This window comes from Manacus vitellinus, unplaced genomic scaffold (assembly GCF_001715985.3).
Source record: "Manacus vitellinus isolate BGI_N305 unplaced genomic scaffold, ASM171598v3 scaffold_4_pilon, whole genome shotgun sequence".
Taxonomy (NCBI): Eukaryota; Metazoa; Chordata; class Aves; order Passeriformes; family Pipridae; genus Manacus; species Manacus vitellinus.
The window spans coordinates 9,432,818-9,450,075 of record NW_021940604.1 but is presented as its reverse complement, the minus strand read 5'-3'; the positions used below and the strand labels follow the sequence as shown (position 1 = coordinate 9,450,075).

Here is a 17,258-nt window from a genome sequence, read left to right as displayed (position 1 = left end):
AAGACATCCTAGAAGAGGTATCCTGGGGTTTTCATGGAGATGTGGCTGACGCAGAGTTGTACTTTTGTGCTCTCGTAAGATCTGTGTGGTTCCTGTTTCAGTTGGATACCTGGAACGAGACTCAATCCAGCTGAAACAGTCCTTTAACTTGTACATCAGATCTTAAGCGAATGTCCATAAGTCCTCCTGAGGTGAGAACTTGTGTTCCTGTGTATGTGAGCGAACCATGAGTTTGTAGACCTGTTAGAGAGAGAGAGACTTACTAAAGTTGAAACAAATGTCAGGGGGTAGGAACACCCCTTGGAGAGCTTCCAAGACACCTATCTGATCTACCTCTATAAGCAACGTTGAGGTCCTTATTTCAGGAGCCCTTTGTTAGCACCAGCAATTCAAGGCACAAATTTTAGGTGATGAAGTTAGAGGGACTGATCCTATTCATTGTATATACAACATCTATTCATGTGTAATTCTTGAAGAATACATTAGGAAATTTGAATATTTCTTAAAATTCAAGTTGAGAAAAGAAGCAGGTGCAGTTCTGAGACCAGTCAGAACAGAAGCAATATTTTTGTGTTTCTGGGAGACCTTATTTAACTGCTTTATTTAATTTCCCAATTTCTCTTACACTTTTGTGGAAAAATATGATTTAGTAGTCTTTCCTAAACTAGGTTCTTAGATAGCACTGCAATATTAGTATGTTTTCATAGGATTGAAAAGCAATGAAAGGAGGTAGGAATTTGAGGCGCTGCCATGGGACTATAGGCATTGAAAAAGTGAAGTCAGCTAAACAGAGTTATAGTGAAATAAAGATTTGCAAGTAAGCTAGTTAACTCCTAAATTAACACCTTAGGAATAAGTTAGCACCACTTTTCAGTTTTGATTCCATAGTTTTTAGAGGCAAGGTTTCTGTTGGTAACATCAGCTGATCTTCTGCTTTTGAGATCTCAGAATCTCTTAAATGCAGTTTATTTCCCCATATTTTAGAGGAAACTGGGGATCAAATTTTTCCTAAGCACTTTTTGGTGCTACTAATATGTAGTATCCACTTTTCTGTGCAGTTCTACACCTTCCTTTTTAATTGTAGTCTTGTATTGTTGCACAATTTTTAAAATATTTTAATGCAAAGTAGAGTGGGCTTTTTTGTGGTTTTTTTTTTTTCTTTTACATGCCTCTCTGCCTCTCTGCCTTGAGGTTTTTATTACTCTAGCAGATTCTAGTCTTAAAGAAAAGACATCAAATCAATGAGAGTTAAGATAGCCACATCAATATCATGATCTCCCATCCAACAAAGTATTAAGATTCATCTTTGCCTTCAGCGATGAAATCACTAGAGCTACTCACAGGCTACTTTCAAGCACGTGGTTGCAGTTTTGGTTAAAGAGTCTCTGTTAATGTTCACCATGAGAAATCTACCCCAAGCACATGCCAGCCTGTGTGGGTATGGTTTGTAGCCAGCCCTATCACTCCTCTTCCACAAAGGTTGCTCCCTTGAACAGTTATTCATCTTTTAGACCCACCCTGGAACAGTTACTCTCTTTCTAAATCCACCCTCAAACAGTTACTCACCTTATCCACGCCCCCAAAGTGACGACAGTGGAAAGTCCGAGAAGGCAGCAGCACAGAGCTTTCAAACCCTCACGAGGCAAGAAAAACATTTGCTTCTTTTCTGTGTGTGGATTTTTTTTTTTAATGTTAATGGTTTGTTGTATTTTGTCTAAGAAGAGATGTGAGCTTTATGGTGGGAGGAGTATATTCACGGTAAACCACTGCAGCAGTTAACAAATGACACAGCTTTGCTTCATCATGTAACTAACCTTGGAAGCTGTTTTTTGTTTCATTTCAAATGTTCCTCTAGGATAAAGCTTACTCCTTGATCTTCACTAATTGACATTATATGAATGGATTTTACAGTTGATGTGAAAACCATGAAATACTGTGAGTCATGTGGAGGGATCTAATATTTCTTGTTTTTTCATGGCTCAAACTATAGATCATGGAGATTCAATTAGGTGTTGCTCATACTTGATTTATGTTTTTCTACCAGTAGGTCAGCTAACTCAGAGGAAAATGTATGTGCCATCCATGGGAAGAAGGGTTGTAGGCTGTCGTTTCATACCAGTAGTGTTTTCAGGACTACTGAGTGCTCATAGGTGTCTTCTTGGTCTGACAGAACTGAAAGTGCTCAGCCATTTACGAAGTAGGTCTTGTATGAACCAAGTAGGGCTTGGAGTTGTAACAAGTTCCAGCCAGCTTGGCCCCAGGTATCTGTCCACATACCTCTAGGCCATGGAGAGAATGATGATTACAGCCTGATTGCAAGGTGCTGAGCACTCCAGTCCCCATCCAACAACTGATTTAGCCAGAACAGATTTACTGGGGGGTTAAAAGGGCTATTAACCTCATTAGCACCATTTGGTAAAATATTCTCAGTTAAATACATAGGCCTTGTGTCTGCCCCTTCACACCTCACCTTTCCAGTTGGCATTGCAGATGTATCCTGCCCTTTGCTTTGTACCTGGCAGTCATCCCAATGAATGGTGCTGCTCCTTGAGTATTTCAAATTTAGCATGTTGCTTTGCTGGACTGTGACTGGAGTGTTCAGTTTGTCTTGTAGCACTGCATTCTAGATGAACCACTTATTTTTCTGTTCCCTGTTCTAGTACATTTAGTAATTTTTACTGATGACTCATTAACTATTCTAGCAATCTATTGCTGCCAAAATGCTAGGAATAGTTTCTGATATTTTTTTCCAGGAAAAATCTGTGTAAAATGTGAGAGCTCACATGGTGTTTTTGTTAGGTATGATGCACTCACCAGGATTTGAGGGAAACCTAAATTTCAACTTCCAGACTCTGATGAATGCAGACAGTCTCTACGTGGTATCACATTACACTCTGCTGCTTAACCTAAAATTGGCCAACTCAGATTACTACAGGAAGAAACCTGCTCAAGCCCCTGTGTTGCTGGTGAGTTGGGGAATATGGGAAATCTGTTTAAAAAAAAAATGAAGATTTATTTTGCTTCCCTTCACATAAGCCAGCCCACACGTAAAGCCTTCAGGCTGCTCGCTAAGTGGAGAAATAGTAATTGCAAATGAAGCGTTCTCCAAACTGCTTATGAATCTTGCATGATAAATGTCATGCATTTGAATTACACAGCTTCTCTGTAATGTGGAGGAATGAATGCTGCTTACTGATTGTCATTAAAGTTGCAGTCATTTTGATGGATAAACTGTTTTCCTTGGCATCATGTGATATAGCAAGTATTGTCTCTTGATAATGGGCATAAACATACCTTCATCTTGCAACTACTTTTGAGCCTGATGACAAATTTGTTGCTTAATACTTGATTTGTATTTCCGTAGTTCAAGACATGAGAAGTTAAAGTGGAAAATAACTAGATTTTAATAATGTGAAATTATTATTTTTGTGGCACCTCAAATTCCTCAGCTTCTTGGGCTTTTTAAAAGTGTTTTGAAGCCTGCAAGAGTTCTTAAACATGAATCTGTTTTTCAACTAAGTTGCCCAAGAGAAGTTGTTTCAGAGTTTTCTTAAAAAGAAAAAGAAATTGTGATTATATGAAACAACAAAGAAAAATTATCTCAAAATGTATCATTATTGCTGAGCTTCCAGTGTAAGAGAATTTATAATCTAGATCATCTCAAAAACAAATGGAGTTTAACATCATCCTTAGTTCTGGTATGTTCTGCAGCTGCTGCAAGTGCAAATCCGTGGCTCAGAACATTCTTTAGGGGCATCACTGTGCACAGTAGGCCTGAGTGCGACCAAAGTATTTTTGGAGATCATTCTGATGTATAATTGGACACCAGTTCATCTGTGATAACTGTTCATGCAGAAGGGCCCAATTGCTGGACAGGCAGAGTTAGGTACCACAACCTCTTTTTGTTGAATTTGAGATCCTACTCCTACCTTGTGAAAATAGTGAGAGATCAGCATGTCCTATTGTCACTGTGCAAGAACTGTCATTCTGGTTTGCATTAACTGCAATAGGAAAAGGGAGAGCTCCTTGTTCGTGTCATTCTCTACTGTAGAGACACATACAGGAGGATCTGGACAGGCTGGATCAATAAGCCAAGGCCAATTGTGTGAGGTTCAATAAAGCAAAGTGCCAGATGCTGCCCTTGGGTCACAACAACCCTGTGCAGCACTACAGGCTTGGGGAAGAGTGGCTGGAAAACTCCCTGGCAGAAAAGGGCCTGGGGGTGCTGGTTCACAGCTGGCTGATCATGAGCCAGCAGTGTGCCCAGGTGGCCAAGAAGGCCAATGGCATCCTGGCCTGTATCAGAAAAAGTGGGGCCAGCAGGACCAGGGAAGTGATTGTCCCCCTGTACTCGGCACTGGTGAGGCTGCACCTCAAGTGTTGTGTTCAGTTTTGGGCCTCACAGTTCAGGAAAGACGTTGGGGTGCTGGTGCATGTCTGGTGAAGGGTCCAGAGAGTAATTTGTATGAGGAGTGGCTGAGGGAGCTGGAGTTGTTTAGTCTGGGGAAAAGGAGGCTCAGGGGGACCTTATCGTTCTCTACAACTACCTGAAAGGAGGTTGTAGTGGGGTGGGGATCAGTTTCTTCTCCCAGGTAACAAGTAACAGGATGAGAGGAAATGGCCTCAAGTTGTGGCAGAGGAGGGTTAGACTAGATACTAGGAAAATTTTTGCATGAAAAGGGTTTCAAAACACTGGAACAGACTGCCCAGGGAAGTGGTAAATTCACCATCCCTGAAAGTGTTCAAAAAGTGTTTGTGTATGGCACTTGAGGATATGGTTTAGTGGTGAACATGGCGATGGTGCTGTTCACTGCTGTTTGACTTGATGATATTAAAGATATTTTCCAACCTTAACAATTATATTATTTCAATCCTCAGTTAATTCTTATCTTTGCATAACTTCATTTCTACTCCTGCAGTTCCTTACTCAGAGTAAGTTTGGCAACTGAGGCTCATGTTGTGGGGCTTAATGTTGTCTTACATCTGGCTTTTATGGTTCTCTGCAGAAGGAGTTCATGAAGCAGGTCCAGTCCAGTGGAGTGTTGATGGTATTTTCCCAGGCCTGGATTGAAGAACTGTACCACCAGGTGCTAGAAAGGAACATGCTGGGGGAAGCTGGATACTGGGGAAGCCCTGAGGAGCACAGTCTTCCACTTATCAGCATGCTGACTGGTCAGTACTATATTATGGTGGCCAGGCTAACTTCAAAACACGTCTAGAACAAGCTGCAATGACACACTGCTTCATTGCATTACATACAAAATGTGGTGTTTCAGGAAACTTTCAGTAGAGAAGGAACCAGACTTAGCTGTGGCAAGTACTTAAATGTTTGGTTTGGATCATCAGAATGCTTTTGAAGTGTGGGTTTAAAAAAATCAAACCTGTCTGTGTGAGACAGGGGGAGCAGTTTTGTTCATTGAATCAAAACATCTCTTATTTCTGTCAGCTTCAGTTCTGGTAGACTTAATGATAAGCAATAAGGCTGCTGTTTTCTTGATGTCATAGCAAAGCCATTTCAGTGTGCCTGTGGTGCAGTACAAATATAAATAGTGGCATCTGATCCTGAAAACCTTCCACAGATTGGACTCCCCTTGGTTCAGATTTGTTCTATGCCAGCGATATGCCAAATGGCACTACAGAGAAACTGAAAACCTGGATCACCTCTAACAAATGCTTAAAAACAATCCTTAGCTTCATTTGAAGGAAAAAAATCAAATTGTATCAGTTGAAAGACAGCAGGATGGCTATGATATTTTATTGATATAAAATCCACTGTGGGCTTTAATGTGTATGTAATTAAACCAGTATATGCAGGGAGAACCCTGACTTCAACTGAGCCTATAACTGGTAATCAAAGGGCACTGCTCTGAAAGTTTTTTGCTGATTGTACTGAGCTCAGTGTTATTTTAGCTACTGAGCTAAAAAGCTGAAAGAAACACTTTGGAAAAACAATAGCCATGAAGCGTGTGGAAAAAGGACTGCTAGAAATCAGCCTGGTGTCCCTAACATTAAACTCTCTGTGAAAAGCTGATCTTTTATTGTGTTGGAGAAAGGGTTGTATTTCTGTTGTCGAAATTAAACCTACACAGGTCTCCTAAAACTTACTTTTAAGACATAGGATTCCAGTGCATCTTGAGGACTCAGACTGAGGTCTGGGAACATCTAGATACAGGATTTAGCAAGATTTAAAATTTTATACTAAGAAATACATAGATTTAAGTGTGTAGTAAATTCTCAACTGTAAGAAATATCATTATATCTTTACTGGGAGTTCCGTTCATTGTGTAACTTGGGGAGCAGGGTGGTGAGGGCCAGCTTTTGAGAGTGGGATATTTCCCCTCTTCAACAAAATACTGGTTATTATGGGCAAAGCATAAGATACCACAGCTCATGTTTATACCAAGGCTTCAGTAAGCTGCCAGAAAGAGTCATTAAAAAGCCTGAGAAGACAGGAGTGATAGCACTTACTTGAACAAAGAGCCAGTAGGAGATACTTTCCTTGTACCATCTGTGTGTCAAATAGTAATCTGATGTTTTTTAATGTTCTGGCAGACATCGATGGCTTGGGAAGCAGTGCAATTGGTGGCCAATTGATGGCATCTGCTTCAGCTCAATCTCCTCTTTCCCAAAACCGGAAGACAGATGATTCTGTTGTTGCAGGTATTAAGACTGTACTATAAGTGCAAGTGTCTCTACCATCAGTGGGTTGTTATATACCGAAAATATATTTGGATAAATTGTGCAGAATAACAATTTAAGGGCTGAGGAAAGTATATCAGTACATTGTATATGAACTACTCGTTCAGTGTGCAAAAGACAAATGTGACTTGGTTTTTTACCACTGATGATAAAGCTGCTGTTATGTGCAGTTGTAGTAGTTACTACTACTACATTTTCCAGTAGTAGTAGTAATGTTTTTCCCACTCCAGGAGTTGCTTTTGCTCGATACCTTTTAATTGGCTGTTGGAAGAACTTGATTGACACTTTGTCCACCCCACTGACCGGCCGCATGGCAGGCAGCTCCAAGGGGCTGGCTTTCATCTTGGGAGCAGAAGGAGCCAAGGAGCAGAACCAAAAGGAGAAGGACTCCATCTGCATGAGCCTGGATGGATTGAGGAGGGCAGCCCGACTGAGCTGTGCTCTAGGTACTGTTGCATGTGGGATGCCCTGATAGACTCATAAAATAGGATGGTAACTTTCCTAGAAGGATTTTGGGAGAGAAAAATGCAGCATGCAGTTCCAGTTTTGGATAGGAACATGGATTGTGGCAATCCACGTAGAGTGCATCTGCCCTACAGCATAGATATAGCCACCCAACTTTCCTTAACACTGTCTCTTGTTGAGTTTGCATGGGACCGGAGAGGAAATGTTAGTCAAACAGTAATTGTGTTGTTGCTTTACAGGAGTTGCTGCTAATTGTGCATCTGCTCTTGCCCAAATGGCTGCTGCCTCCTGTGTCCAAGAAGAGAAAGAGGAAAAAGAAATCCAAGAACCCAGTGATACTATAGCTCAAGGTAACTATGTGATTAAATTACCTAACTAATATTGCCTGCAAAAGTGCAACTGGAAAGCACTTTACCACACATAGTGGCATTCCCCTCTGTCATTCTTCTACTGAGCACCACTCACTTGTAGGCATATGGGACGTATATCTTCAGTACATGTTCTGCTGTCCTAGGTTCTTAACATTATACCCCACTAATTATATTTAAAATGCAGCTGAAATCAGTGGAACAACAGATAAGTCAACAACATTTTTTAATGTGTGCTTTTTAAGTCTTGTGATAGTAGTACAACTAGAGGGCATCAAAAGACCAAATTATTTGGGGTTTTTTATGTGTTGGGTGGTAATATAAGCTGAGTTTGTCCCCTTCTCCCTGTCCTGTGTATACACCTTGGATGTATACATCTTTCATCAGATTGTCAGATATTTAAAACTGTTTCTGAATCATGTTAAATGAAAATAGAATAAAAAATAGATCTTTATAACATCTAAAAAGTTCTCCATCTCTATACCACCACCTCAAACTCAGTGGAAGTCAGTAAAGTCAATTGTTGTCTCCAATGACTGTTTGGAGAAGTACATAAAGTTTGTCTGATTACACTTGATTTATAATGGCAAGAAGCCCGTAAGAAAACACAGTGTTGCATGAATGACCCTGCTTGGCACTTAAATTTGGTGTTTCAGTAGAGAAAACAAAACTGAAAAAGCCTGAGCTAAAACAAGCTTTTGATCGCTCTGCAAGATATGGCTGCAGTGCCTTGGCCAGGCCATGCTGAAGCAAAGAGGAGGCAGCAGCAGTGGCCAGAGGCCAACAGATCTGTTCTGTGTAAGCTTGCAAAGCTTCAAAATTTGATCCTTTCTGATGCAGCATGAAAACTAAGCTTTTCAAGGATTCTCAGGAAAAAAAATGGGTCCAAATGCTTGTAGTTCAGATCAAGATTAGTTTTGCTTTGAAAAGAGTATCCATTAACAAAAACTCTTTGGTGAAATTTTTGTATGGGAATGGATATAAAATCCCCAAATGCTTTTTTTTCCATAGCAAAGAAGATTTTGTTAAAAATAAGTAAATAGCCAGCCAGCTGTCTCTGAAGAGAAATACGTAATATCACTGGCTATCTGCAACTGTTCTGTAGGCAACAAGATGTGAATTTGGGGGTGGCATGTGTCAATCTAGCATTGTTTTTTTTTTTTCTTGAATATAGGATCAGTCAAAAGGGATTTTAATTTTAAAACTACCTTAAATTTATTAGGAAGAAATTAGTTTCTCTGGTTTGTTTTTTGTCTAAATCCATGGTTTTTATAGCTTTCAGTTTGTAATACTTTGCCATCACTCTATATACACACCAGTGTTTGTTTAAAAACTGGAGAAATTAATTTTTTTCCCCCCTGTGCTGTAGTGAAACAGAAAGTGGAGCAGAAACTGGAGCAGATGGGAAAAATGCAGGGAGTCTGCTTGCACACTGCTCATGTTTTGTGTATGGATGCAGTCCTTAATGTGGGTCTGGAGATGGGAAGCCACAATCAAGACTGTTGGCCTCATGTGTTCAGGTACTTACCAGCTTTCACAAAATAACCAGAATTTATACTATGTTGCCTGAAAGTAACGGACTGAGAAAAAGGGCTTTACAGACTCTGTGGATGTTCTGTATAAACAGTGTTTGAATTAACTGCCAGCACCTCTAAAAGATAAGATGGTGCAGTTTTCCACCGCTATTCAGAGACAAAAATCAATACTTAGAAACTTCAAAACTATCAGAAAACTGTACCAGACCCAGGAACCTAAATGGGCTTTTAAGACACCTCCACCAAGCTGTTTGCTATCTAGGCACATGGGAGGTCAAAGGGCGTAAGAAGAAAGGTTATCTGTGTGTGGTCTGAGAGTTAGAGATTGTCTGTTTATGGTTTGAGGAAAATGTCCTGTGCATTGTATCTGGTTCAAATGTAGAAATCAGTGCCTGTGAATTGGCAGCCGGTTTCCATGTCAGTTGGCTTCTTCCACTTACGAGGCTGTGTGGTAGCCAAGAGTACTCTGGAGTACAGACCCAAGCGTTTCTTCAGTGAGCCTGTGATTAGTGGGGGGAGGAGTTGGTGCTTTGGGGTGTTTATTCATCTTTTGCTTCTCCTGTTTGTTCTCAGGGTGTGCGAGTACATCAGCACTCTGGAGCACACTCACTTCAGTGATGGTGCTTCCCAACCCTCCCTTACCATCACCCAGTCACAGCAGGCACCTGGAGGGCTACACCCAGCCTCTGAGCCTGGTGACTCTCCTCAGGCGCTCACCCCCGAGCAGGAGACCACCCTCAGCAGCCATCCTGTCATTCAGCCCGTTTCTATCCAGGATCTCATCAAGGACAACAGTAAGGGCAGAGCTTTCGAATTCCGTGGAGGCAGTCTGCTGTGTGGGACCAGTGCTGCCAAGGCTGTTCTCACGCTCTCCACGCAAGCTGACAGGTAAAAGCAGTGCTGTCAGGAACAAGGATCCTTGTTCCCAAAACAGTACCAAAATGACCCTTTTTGTGCTGCAGTGGGTCTAATCTTTGTTCATTGCAGCCACTTGCTTCAGTTGAATTTCTCAAGAGGACTGCATGTTTGTCACAACCAGCAGTTTCTAAAAGACCTGTTTTTTTCACCTCTGTGGTACCTGCCCTGCAATTACTGAGCTGAGTATGTCTGTGCACAACAGTGAATATGCCACATAAATCAAATGCATCCTGAGAGCGATGGATTTATTTCTTGCATGTAAATTAATCTGTTGTATTCAGTAGAGCAAACAAAATAAGTGGGTGTCTTGTCCTGACAGGAAGGGACTGAGTGACAAGACTGTGTCAGAAAGCAGCTGCTTCTGTCAGGACTGTTTGTCAGATGTCCCCAGTGTGTCCAGAGGAGGAAGGGCCACCAAGTGGCTAGGTTAAGTGTCCCTTCATCATGGTCTGATGACTAATATGTGTCTCAGACTTTTACGTTATTTCTGCTATTTTTTAAGCAGCCCAGGCTAGAGTTGAAAATTTGCTGGGTTTGCAGGCTTGTAATTATCTTTTTTCTTCAGCTGACATTTTATATCTTGATCTCTGCCCATAGAAAGCCATTATTTGTAAATTCAGAGCCAAAAGTAATGCGTAAACTGCTTGTAGAAGTTTGACTGTGGGCACAGAAAGTATCTTTTATTTAGGAAGTTCACAATACAACGGTTCTGAGGATTAGAGAATAGCAGTACTGTAATCTTAATGAGGCAGGTTTGATTTCCACACTTTTACTCCAGTGTGAACATTTATTAGGACTCAATCCCCAGTTTCCTGGGACTATAGAAAGTTTTTCATGAAAAGCAATGTCAGAAGATCATATTTTTGTCAATTTCTGGCTGCACCATGTGAAAATTCACTGTAGTCTCTGTGGAACCCACCTCCTGTGTAAACATGTTTACTCTTTAAGTGTGCAGATTTTAATGGGTAAATCTTATGGACTCACTGCAGCTGAAAATAAGGACTCTGGCTTATATTTGTTATCGTTTATTGAAAACATAGCCCCATACTAGGCATGGTGAGAAAATTAACTCTACCCCAGCCAAAATCAGCACAGTATTCCAAAATAACCATTCAGGTACAGTAACTTTAGGTCTAAGACTTTCATTAGTTTTTCATGTAAGGCTCTGTGGCTTCAGATGGAGCAAGCTGGTGTAACTCTAAAGTCAGTGAAGCTATGATGATCTATGTTGTGAGGACTGGGCATGTTTTAACTGTTTAGGCTTTTTATAAGTGGTTCATGAACTGCTTTGAAAAAGTGACTTTTTGTTGCAGTACCATAGTTGAATCTCAAAAGATTCTGGTTGGTCCCATAGCAACCCTCCAATTACTAAAGCTTCTGGATCAAAGTCTTTCTGTAGCACTGTATAAATGAAAAAGCCTCAATAACCCAATGTGTCACCAAAGGCAACACATAGCAGGCATAACAGATAAGAGTTTTCCTCTTACATACACATTTAAGTCTGCATCTCATGAATTTTCAGTTAGATTCTGTTCTTTACTTATAGGCTCTTTGAAGATGCTGCTGACAAGTTAAACTTGACGGCATTGGCAGGCTTCCTTTACCAGCTCAAGAAGGCTTCTCAGGCCCAGCTTTTCCATTCAGTCACAGATACAGTTGATTACTCACTAGCAATGCCAGGTAAGTCACCTGAAGATCCCTTACAAACTGTTTCATATACAACTGTACTGCTTACAGGACTATTTTGTATTCTTATAGTTCTGATTTTTCCAACTGAAATTTCAAGATATAAATAAAACACAGAATTTAGTCTAATAAGATCTTTCTGTAGGAACAATTCAAAGTCTTTAGAAAAGGCTGAGCACTTTTTTGGGGCATCCACACCTGCTTTGAAACACTTCAGAGGACATTAATTTCTTTCTTGGGGGTGTTAATTATCTGCAGATACTTAATCACAACTCCACTTTGGAGCCTAGTCCAGTATAAAACTTGGGTGAATGTGGACCTAAGAGAGTGGATTTAGGTTAGACCTTTGACAGTGGGGTAACTTCAGAAGTGTTCAGAAAATGGGTAATAGCAAACAAAGCACACAAATGAAGAATGTTAAATAAAGCAGTGGGATTTGCCCTGCTTGCTCTTCCCCAACAGAGTGGATGGGGCATGTATCTTACAGTATAAAGCCTGTAAATGTTTGTTTCCATCACTGTCTCAAATAGATCAGAAGGACTGAGCACAAAGGAAGATCTTCCACTAAAATTTATACTGCGCCTGTAGAAGCTACATTAGTCATACAGGTTTTGTTCTGTCCTGTAGCAAACATGGATTTTATCCGATATATGTCTCCAGTTTAATCGGTTTCCCCTTTCCCTGAAGTGCTATTTGTCATTTGCAATATGACACTTCAAGTTGATTGGTTTTTTGCTCTTGCTTTGTCTTCAGACCTCAACATTCATAACTAGTTTTAATAAATAGCTATCCTCTTGTCATGTATGTAGTAGTCAATCCACAGTAGTTAATAATAATAAAATTGAAATTAGGATAGAGCAATTTAGTGCTATATTTTATGTTAAAAAAATTTTTTGTTTTAAGGTATGCCCCCTCATTATATCTTTCATTAGAGATAAAAGCAACAGTATATTTTTAATGAGGGGATGAAATATCTCTCCAAATGTTGTAAGAGCAATGGAAGATGAATCCCTTTCAACAGCAAATAACAAATATTAGTGATTGGGGAACAAAAAAGCTTTTTCTCACATTCTGTTCTTTGTATCCTTTGCTTTATAAGAAATACAAAATTAAATACTCAAACTAAATAATTTGCAGTTTATATTCTTTCCTGTAGATGTCACCAAAGGCTTTTTTAACTACCATTTTGGGTCTTATTATCAATTATTTAACTACTTGCTTGACTTTCCTGAAGTATTTCTCCAAGACTTTGTCGTTTGCAAAAAAAAAGGGAGTGATCACTTAAGTCCAAATAAAGTATGTTTAATACTTTAAGTTGTTCTTAAAACTTGGATCCATCTCATGTTCTTTTACTTACACAGATATAGGCTGTGTTTTACATTGGAGGTTTTTTTTGTTTTTTTTCCTTTTTCTCATCCCCCCTTAAACCTCCCCCTGACTTAATAAATAATTTTCAACCTGATTTCAATTCCAATTTAGACGTTTAGAGATGGAGAAGTAGCTGATGCTTAGCTTCCATTTATTTTCTTATACTTTTCTGTAGGTGAAGTAAAATCTACCCAGGACAGGAGGAGTGCTCTTCACTTGTTCCGACTTGGTGATGCCATGCTCAGAATTGTAAGGAGTAAATCTCGCCCATTGCTCCACCTCATGCGCTGCTGGAGCCTGGTGGCACCTCACCTTGTAGAGGTAGGAATGGGGGACAAAAATGTGCATGTGTTCAAGAGATGGCAAAGCTGAAAAAGATGCAGAAGTCTTGATAGCTCTTCAAATGTATAACAACTCTCAACATTGTGAAATCTGCTAGGTATTGTATAAACTGTGTCATATACTGCAATACTGCCACAAAGGAATGTGCTTTTAAGTAACTGAAATGGGCAGGACCAGGGACAGGGTGTTGGATTTTTGCAATATGATGCAAAATGTGTCTGGTGAAAAAACTGAAACCACACCAAGAGGCTGTAAGTAACTCCTCCATCTACCTATTTTCCCAGTCAAGATCTGCAGCCTTGCAAGTCTTCCCATAAAAGGATGCAGGTTTCTTTTCCTACATAAAGCCAACTGGAAGAATTATGACATTTTTCCCTTTCCTTCTGCTTCCTTGTGAACACTGCTCAGTGGCATGCCAGCAGCAGCCACAAAATGGATTTCAGTCATAACAAATGACATTTCCTCAGTCAAATTTTCAGTCCTTTCTGATGAAATGCTGATGTCTTGACTTCTCAGAGCTTTTTGATTTGTATCATTGGTATGAATAAATGTGCTGTACTTCCTTTCTTTCTGTTGGTGAGGTATGTGGTGTCATTTGCCCAGGTCTGTTGGGAGCATGCTTATCTGAAGTCTTAAGATGAGTTGTTCAGTAAATTGCCATAGCACTTTCTTTCATTGACTTGAGAAAATATGTGGACTGTCTTACAGTAGAGATCAGACATCAGGAAGTCTCAATGGAATGCCTCTAAGTGAAGTAGAAATAGCAAAGAATGCTTTTGTTGTTTACTTTACAACCCTTTATCTTGAAAACCAGTATCCTACTTGCCTTTGTATAACAGCCTGAGATCTCTTTAAATACTTTGCATGTTTTGAACACTTTAAGGTCTTTTAAGATCCCACACCACTTTAAATTCAAGTGCCACCCATGTTTTTAGATGCAGGAGTGGTCAGACTTTTGGGTTGACTGCAGCGAAGATGAGGACATTATCAGTAAAAAGTAACATCACAGAAAGGATAACTTGCATAGTTGCTCAAAATGGTAACTTTATATTCAGATTCACTGCTCTTTAATTTTTCAACAGTTCTTCCAAAAGTGTCAAGAAACTCTAAGTTCCATAAATAGCCAAATAAGTGGCACTTGTTCATGCCTAGATAGGTATGGTGAATATTTGCAGAAACTAACTTTTTGAAGGGAAAAATGGTCACACAGTAGAAACAAAGGACAATGTTTCACATGAGCTTTGTTCTGTGGGTTTTAGTATTTAATTTATTTATTTTTAACTCTGTACTTTTTGAATTGTTAATAAACCTTTATGCATCTGTGGAACTCTCAGCAGCTCAGAGTCTCAGTGATCTGTTTCCATGGCAGTACTCTCTCATTTTCATTGTAGTGGGGTCCCTAGTAACATCAGTGGTGAAGCCACTTTTAGGGTTCAGCAACATGAAGTGCTTACCACCCTTAAAAATGTCTCACTAAAACCAAATGTTTTCTCTTGCACATACTCTAATTCTTCTCCTTTCCCTGCAGGCTGCCTGTCATAAGGAGAGGCATGTGTCTCGAAAGGCTGTCTCCTTCATCCACGACATCCTCACTGAAGTGCTGATGGACTGGAATGAGCCTTCTCACTTCCACTTTAATGAGGCACTTTTCCGCCCGTTTGAGCGCATCATGCAGCTAGAGCTGTGTGATGAGGATGTTCAGGACCAGGCAAGTCAGTTCTGATTGGGGTGTCTGTATCTGGCCTACCATGCCTGTAAGAAGAATGGTTTCCAGAGTGCACTTGGTCCACCTGAGTGTTTTCCAAATTCCCTTCAAATTCTGTCCCTTAATCATCTTCAAGGAATTAAGAGTGCTCTGCCTACCTAAGCCAGCATTGTGGTAGAGCACAGAGACAGTACACCTGGCTTTAAAGCAATTAAATAAAGCTTTTCTATTATCTAAAGAAATTTAAATAATAAGTTAATCTAGACTGCCATAGTGAAATCTAGGAATCTGTTTGAAGGCATTGGCATTCCTTCTGAAGATTCATCTATATATCAGTTCTATTTTTTGGTTTTGTTCTTTTAACCCCTCCTACACTGTCTACAGGTGGTCACCTCTATAGGAGAGTTGGTGGAAATGTGTTCTACCCAGATCCAGTCGGGATGGAGACCCCTGTTCAGTGCCCTGGAAACAGTGCACAGCAGCAACAAGTCAGAGGTTAAAGAGTACCTTGTAGGAGAATACTCTATGGGTAAGGACTTACTGCACTGACTGTTCCATAAGTGGCTGGATGCAGGTGTACACAGCTTTTGAAGACTGATCATCTACTTGGGAAAAACAAGACTATTTTGTTACTGTATAGTCTGAATAGTTTTCTGCGTGATTGATGTCACCTTGGCAGTTATCAAAAACTAAACTAGAAACTAAACATAAACCTGCACCAAACAGAAGTATTAGCTACTGAGCTGAGTTCAAGAGCTCAGACCTGCTCTTACCATTTGGACAGGCATATGCTTGTATTTGTCATAGACTAGGTGAAGGAGGGAATCTGTATCACTTCCTGTGAAAGGCTACATGAGTTGCCTCAGGAGCAACAGAAGGTTTTACTTTTAAGATCATTTCTGTCTCTGCTCAGAATAGAAAAGATTCTACAGATTCAATTTATTTGTTGAAAAATGGTTGGAAAATCATTTTTATGGGGATTGGGGAAGAGTTCTCATCTCGTTATTTCCACAGGAAAACGCCAGGCTCCAGTGTTTGATGTCTTCGAAGCATTTCTAAACACAGACAGCATCCAGGTCTTTGCCAATGCTGCCACCAGTTATATTATGTGCCTTATGAAGTTTGTCAAAGGACTGGGTAAATATTTTCCTTTCCTATTAAGTCATGATATGTCAAATTTGATCCTGCAGAAGAGGATAATTCAGTTGTGTAATACATAGTATGGTAGAAAAGAGAGAGACAATGAAGAATGTGAGTCCACAATGCTTAAAAAAAATAAAATCAAAACCAAGGGATTATTTGGTAAACATTTTTAATACTCTCAGTTCTTCAAGTTTTTATAGTGGCAAAGATGCATCTCACAATTAAGTGTCTGCTTTGTCTGATCTTAATTTGCAGCAGAACTTGCTTACATTCATTTAAATAATAAAATAACAACTAAACTCAAAACCTAGAATATTGCAGAAATGGCCTGGCATTGTGCAGAGACACCAGGGAGTGTCTGCAACAGAATAGAGTATGTTTTACGGAATAGGGTATGTTCGGAGGTGAAAGGCACGTCTCCTTTCTACCCTTGCCCATCTCAGCAGTGGTAGTTTGGTATATGCACTGCTGAAAACCTGCCAAACCTTCTGTGAGGTCCTGAGCACTGCAACTAACTCCACTGTCCCTGTGTTTTGTATTGTGTTACTGAGGGCAGCAGAGACCAGAACATCATGTCAAGGTGACCCTACAGAATAATTGTGGTGCTTTGCCAAAATTCAGAACAAAGGGAAATGCTGGGTGGTTCTGCCCCCACACTCACCCTGATCATTAGAATTCAACACTATTCATTGAACTGTGACAATGATGGGGTATTTTGGTTATGTAAATTACAGAATTTTTGATGAGTGGTAAAATGGGGCTTTTGGTTTCTATATGTATATTGATTCGCAGAGGTTTTTATGTCTGTAAATAACTCCCTTTGATTTAAATGAAGCACCTAACTGCAGCAAATCTAGTCTTTAATGTTACTCTTGTCTTATTAAGCTATTTCACCATCGATTTCGATGGGGGCAGAATTCAGCTTGTGATGCCAAACCATAATTACTACAAAAGAGAAATAAACTTGCATGTTCAACACTAATAGAGGGAACTCATGTGACTTCTGGAGAGTTCAAAAGCCTGTCTTAT

At 40.0% G+C, this 17,258-nt stretch overlaps 1 protein-coding gene across 1 annotated transcript in view; it reads left to right on the top strand.

Moving 5' to 3' along the window:
- The window catches only part of ARFGEF3 (ARFGEF family member 3), an 88,817-nt gene that overhangs the window by 48,389 nt on the left and 23,170 nt on the right, over window positions 1-17,258 (top strand). The window contains exons 13-24 of the mRNA XM_018078155.2: window positions 2,800-2,966; window positions 5,007-5,172; window positions 6,553-6,660; window positions 6,930-7,145; window positions 7,404-7,514; window positions 8,902-9,052; window positions 9,641-9,955; window positions 11,532-11,665; window positions 13,215-13,360; window positions 14,910-15,089; window positions 15,471-15,615; window positions 16,101-16,223. Coding sequence (XP_017933644.1) covers window positions 2,800-2,966; window positions 5,007-5,172; window positions 6,553-6,660; window positions 6,930-7,145; window positions 7,404-7,514; window positions 8,902-9,052; window positions 9,641-9,955; window positions 11,532-11,665; window positions 13,215-13,360; window positions 14,910-15,089; window positions 15,471-15,615; window positions 16,101-16,223 — 1,962 coding nt within the window. The remainder of the gene's footprint in view (window positions 1-2,799; window positions 2,967-5,006; window positions 5,173-6,552; window positions 6,661-6,929; window positions 7,146-7,403; window positions 7,515-8,901; window positions 9,053-9,640; window positions 9,956-11,531; window positions 11,666-13,214; window positions 13,361-14,909; window positions 15,090-15,470; window positions 15,616-16,100; window positions 16,224-17,258) is intronic.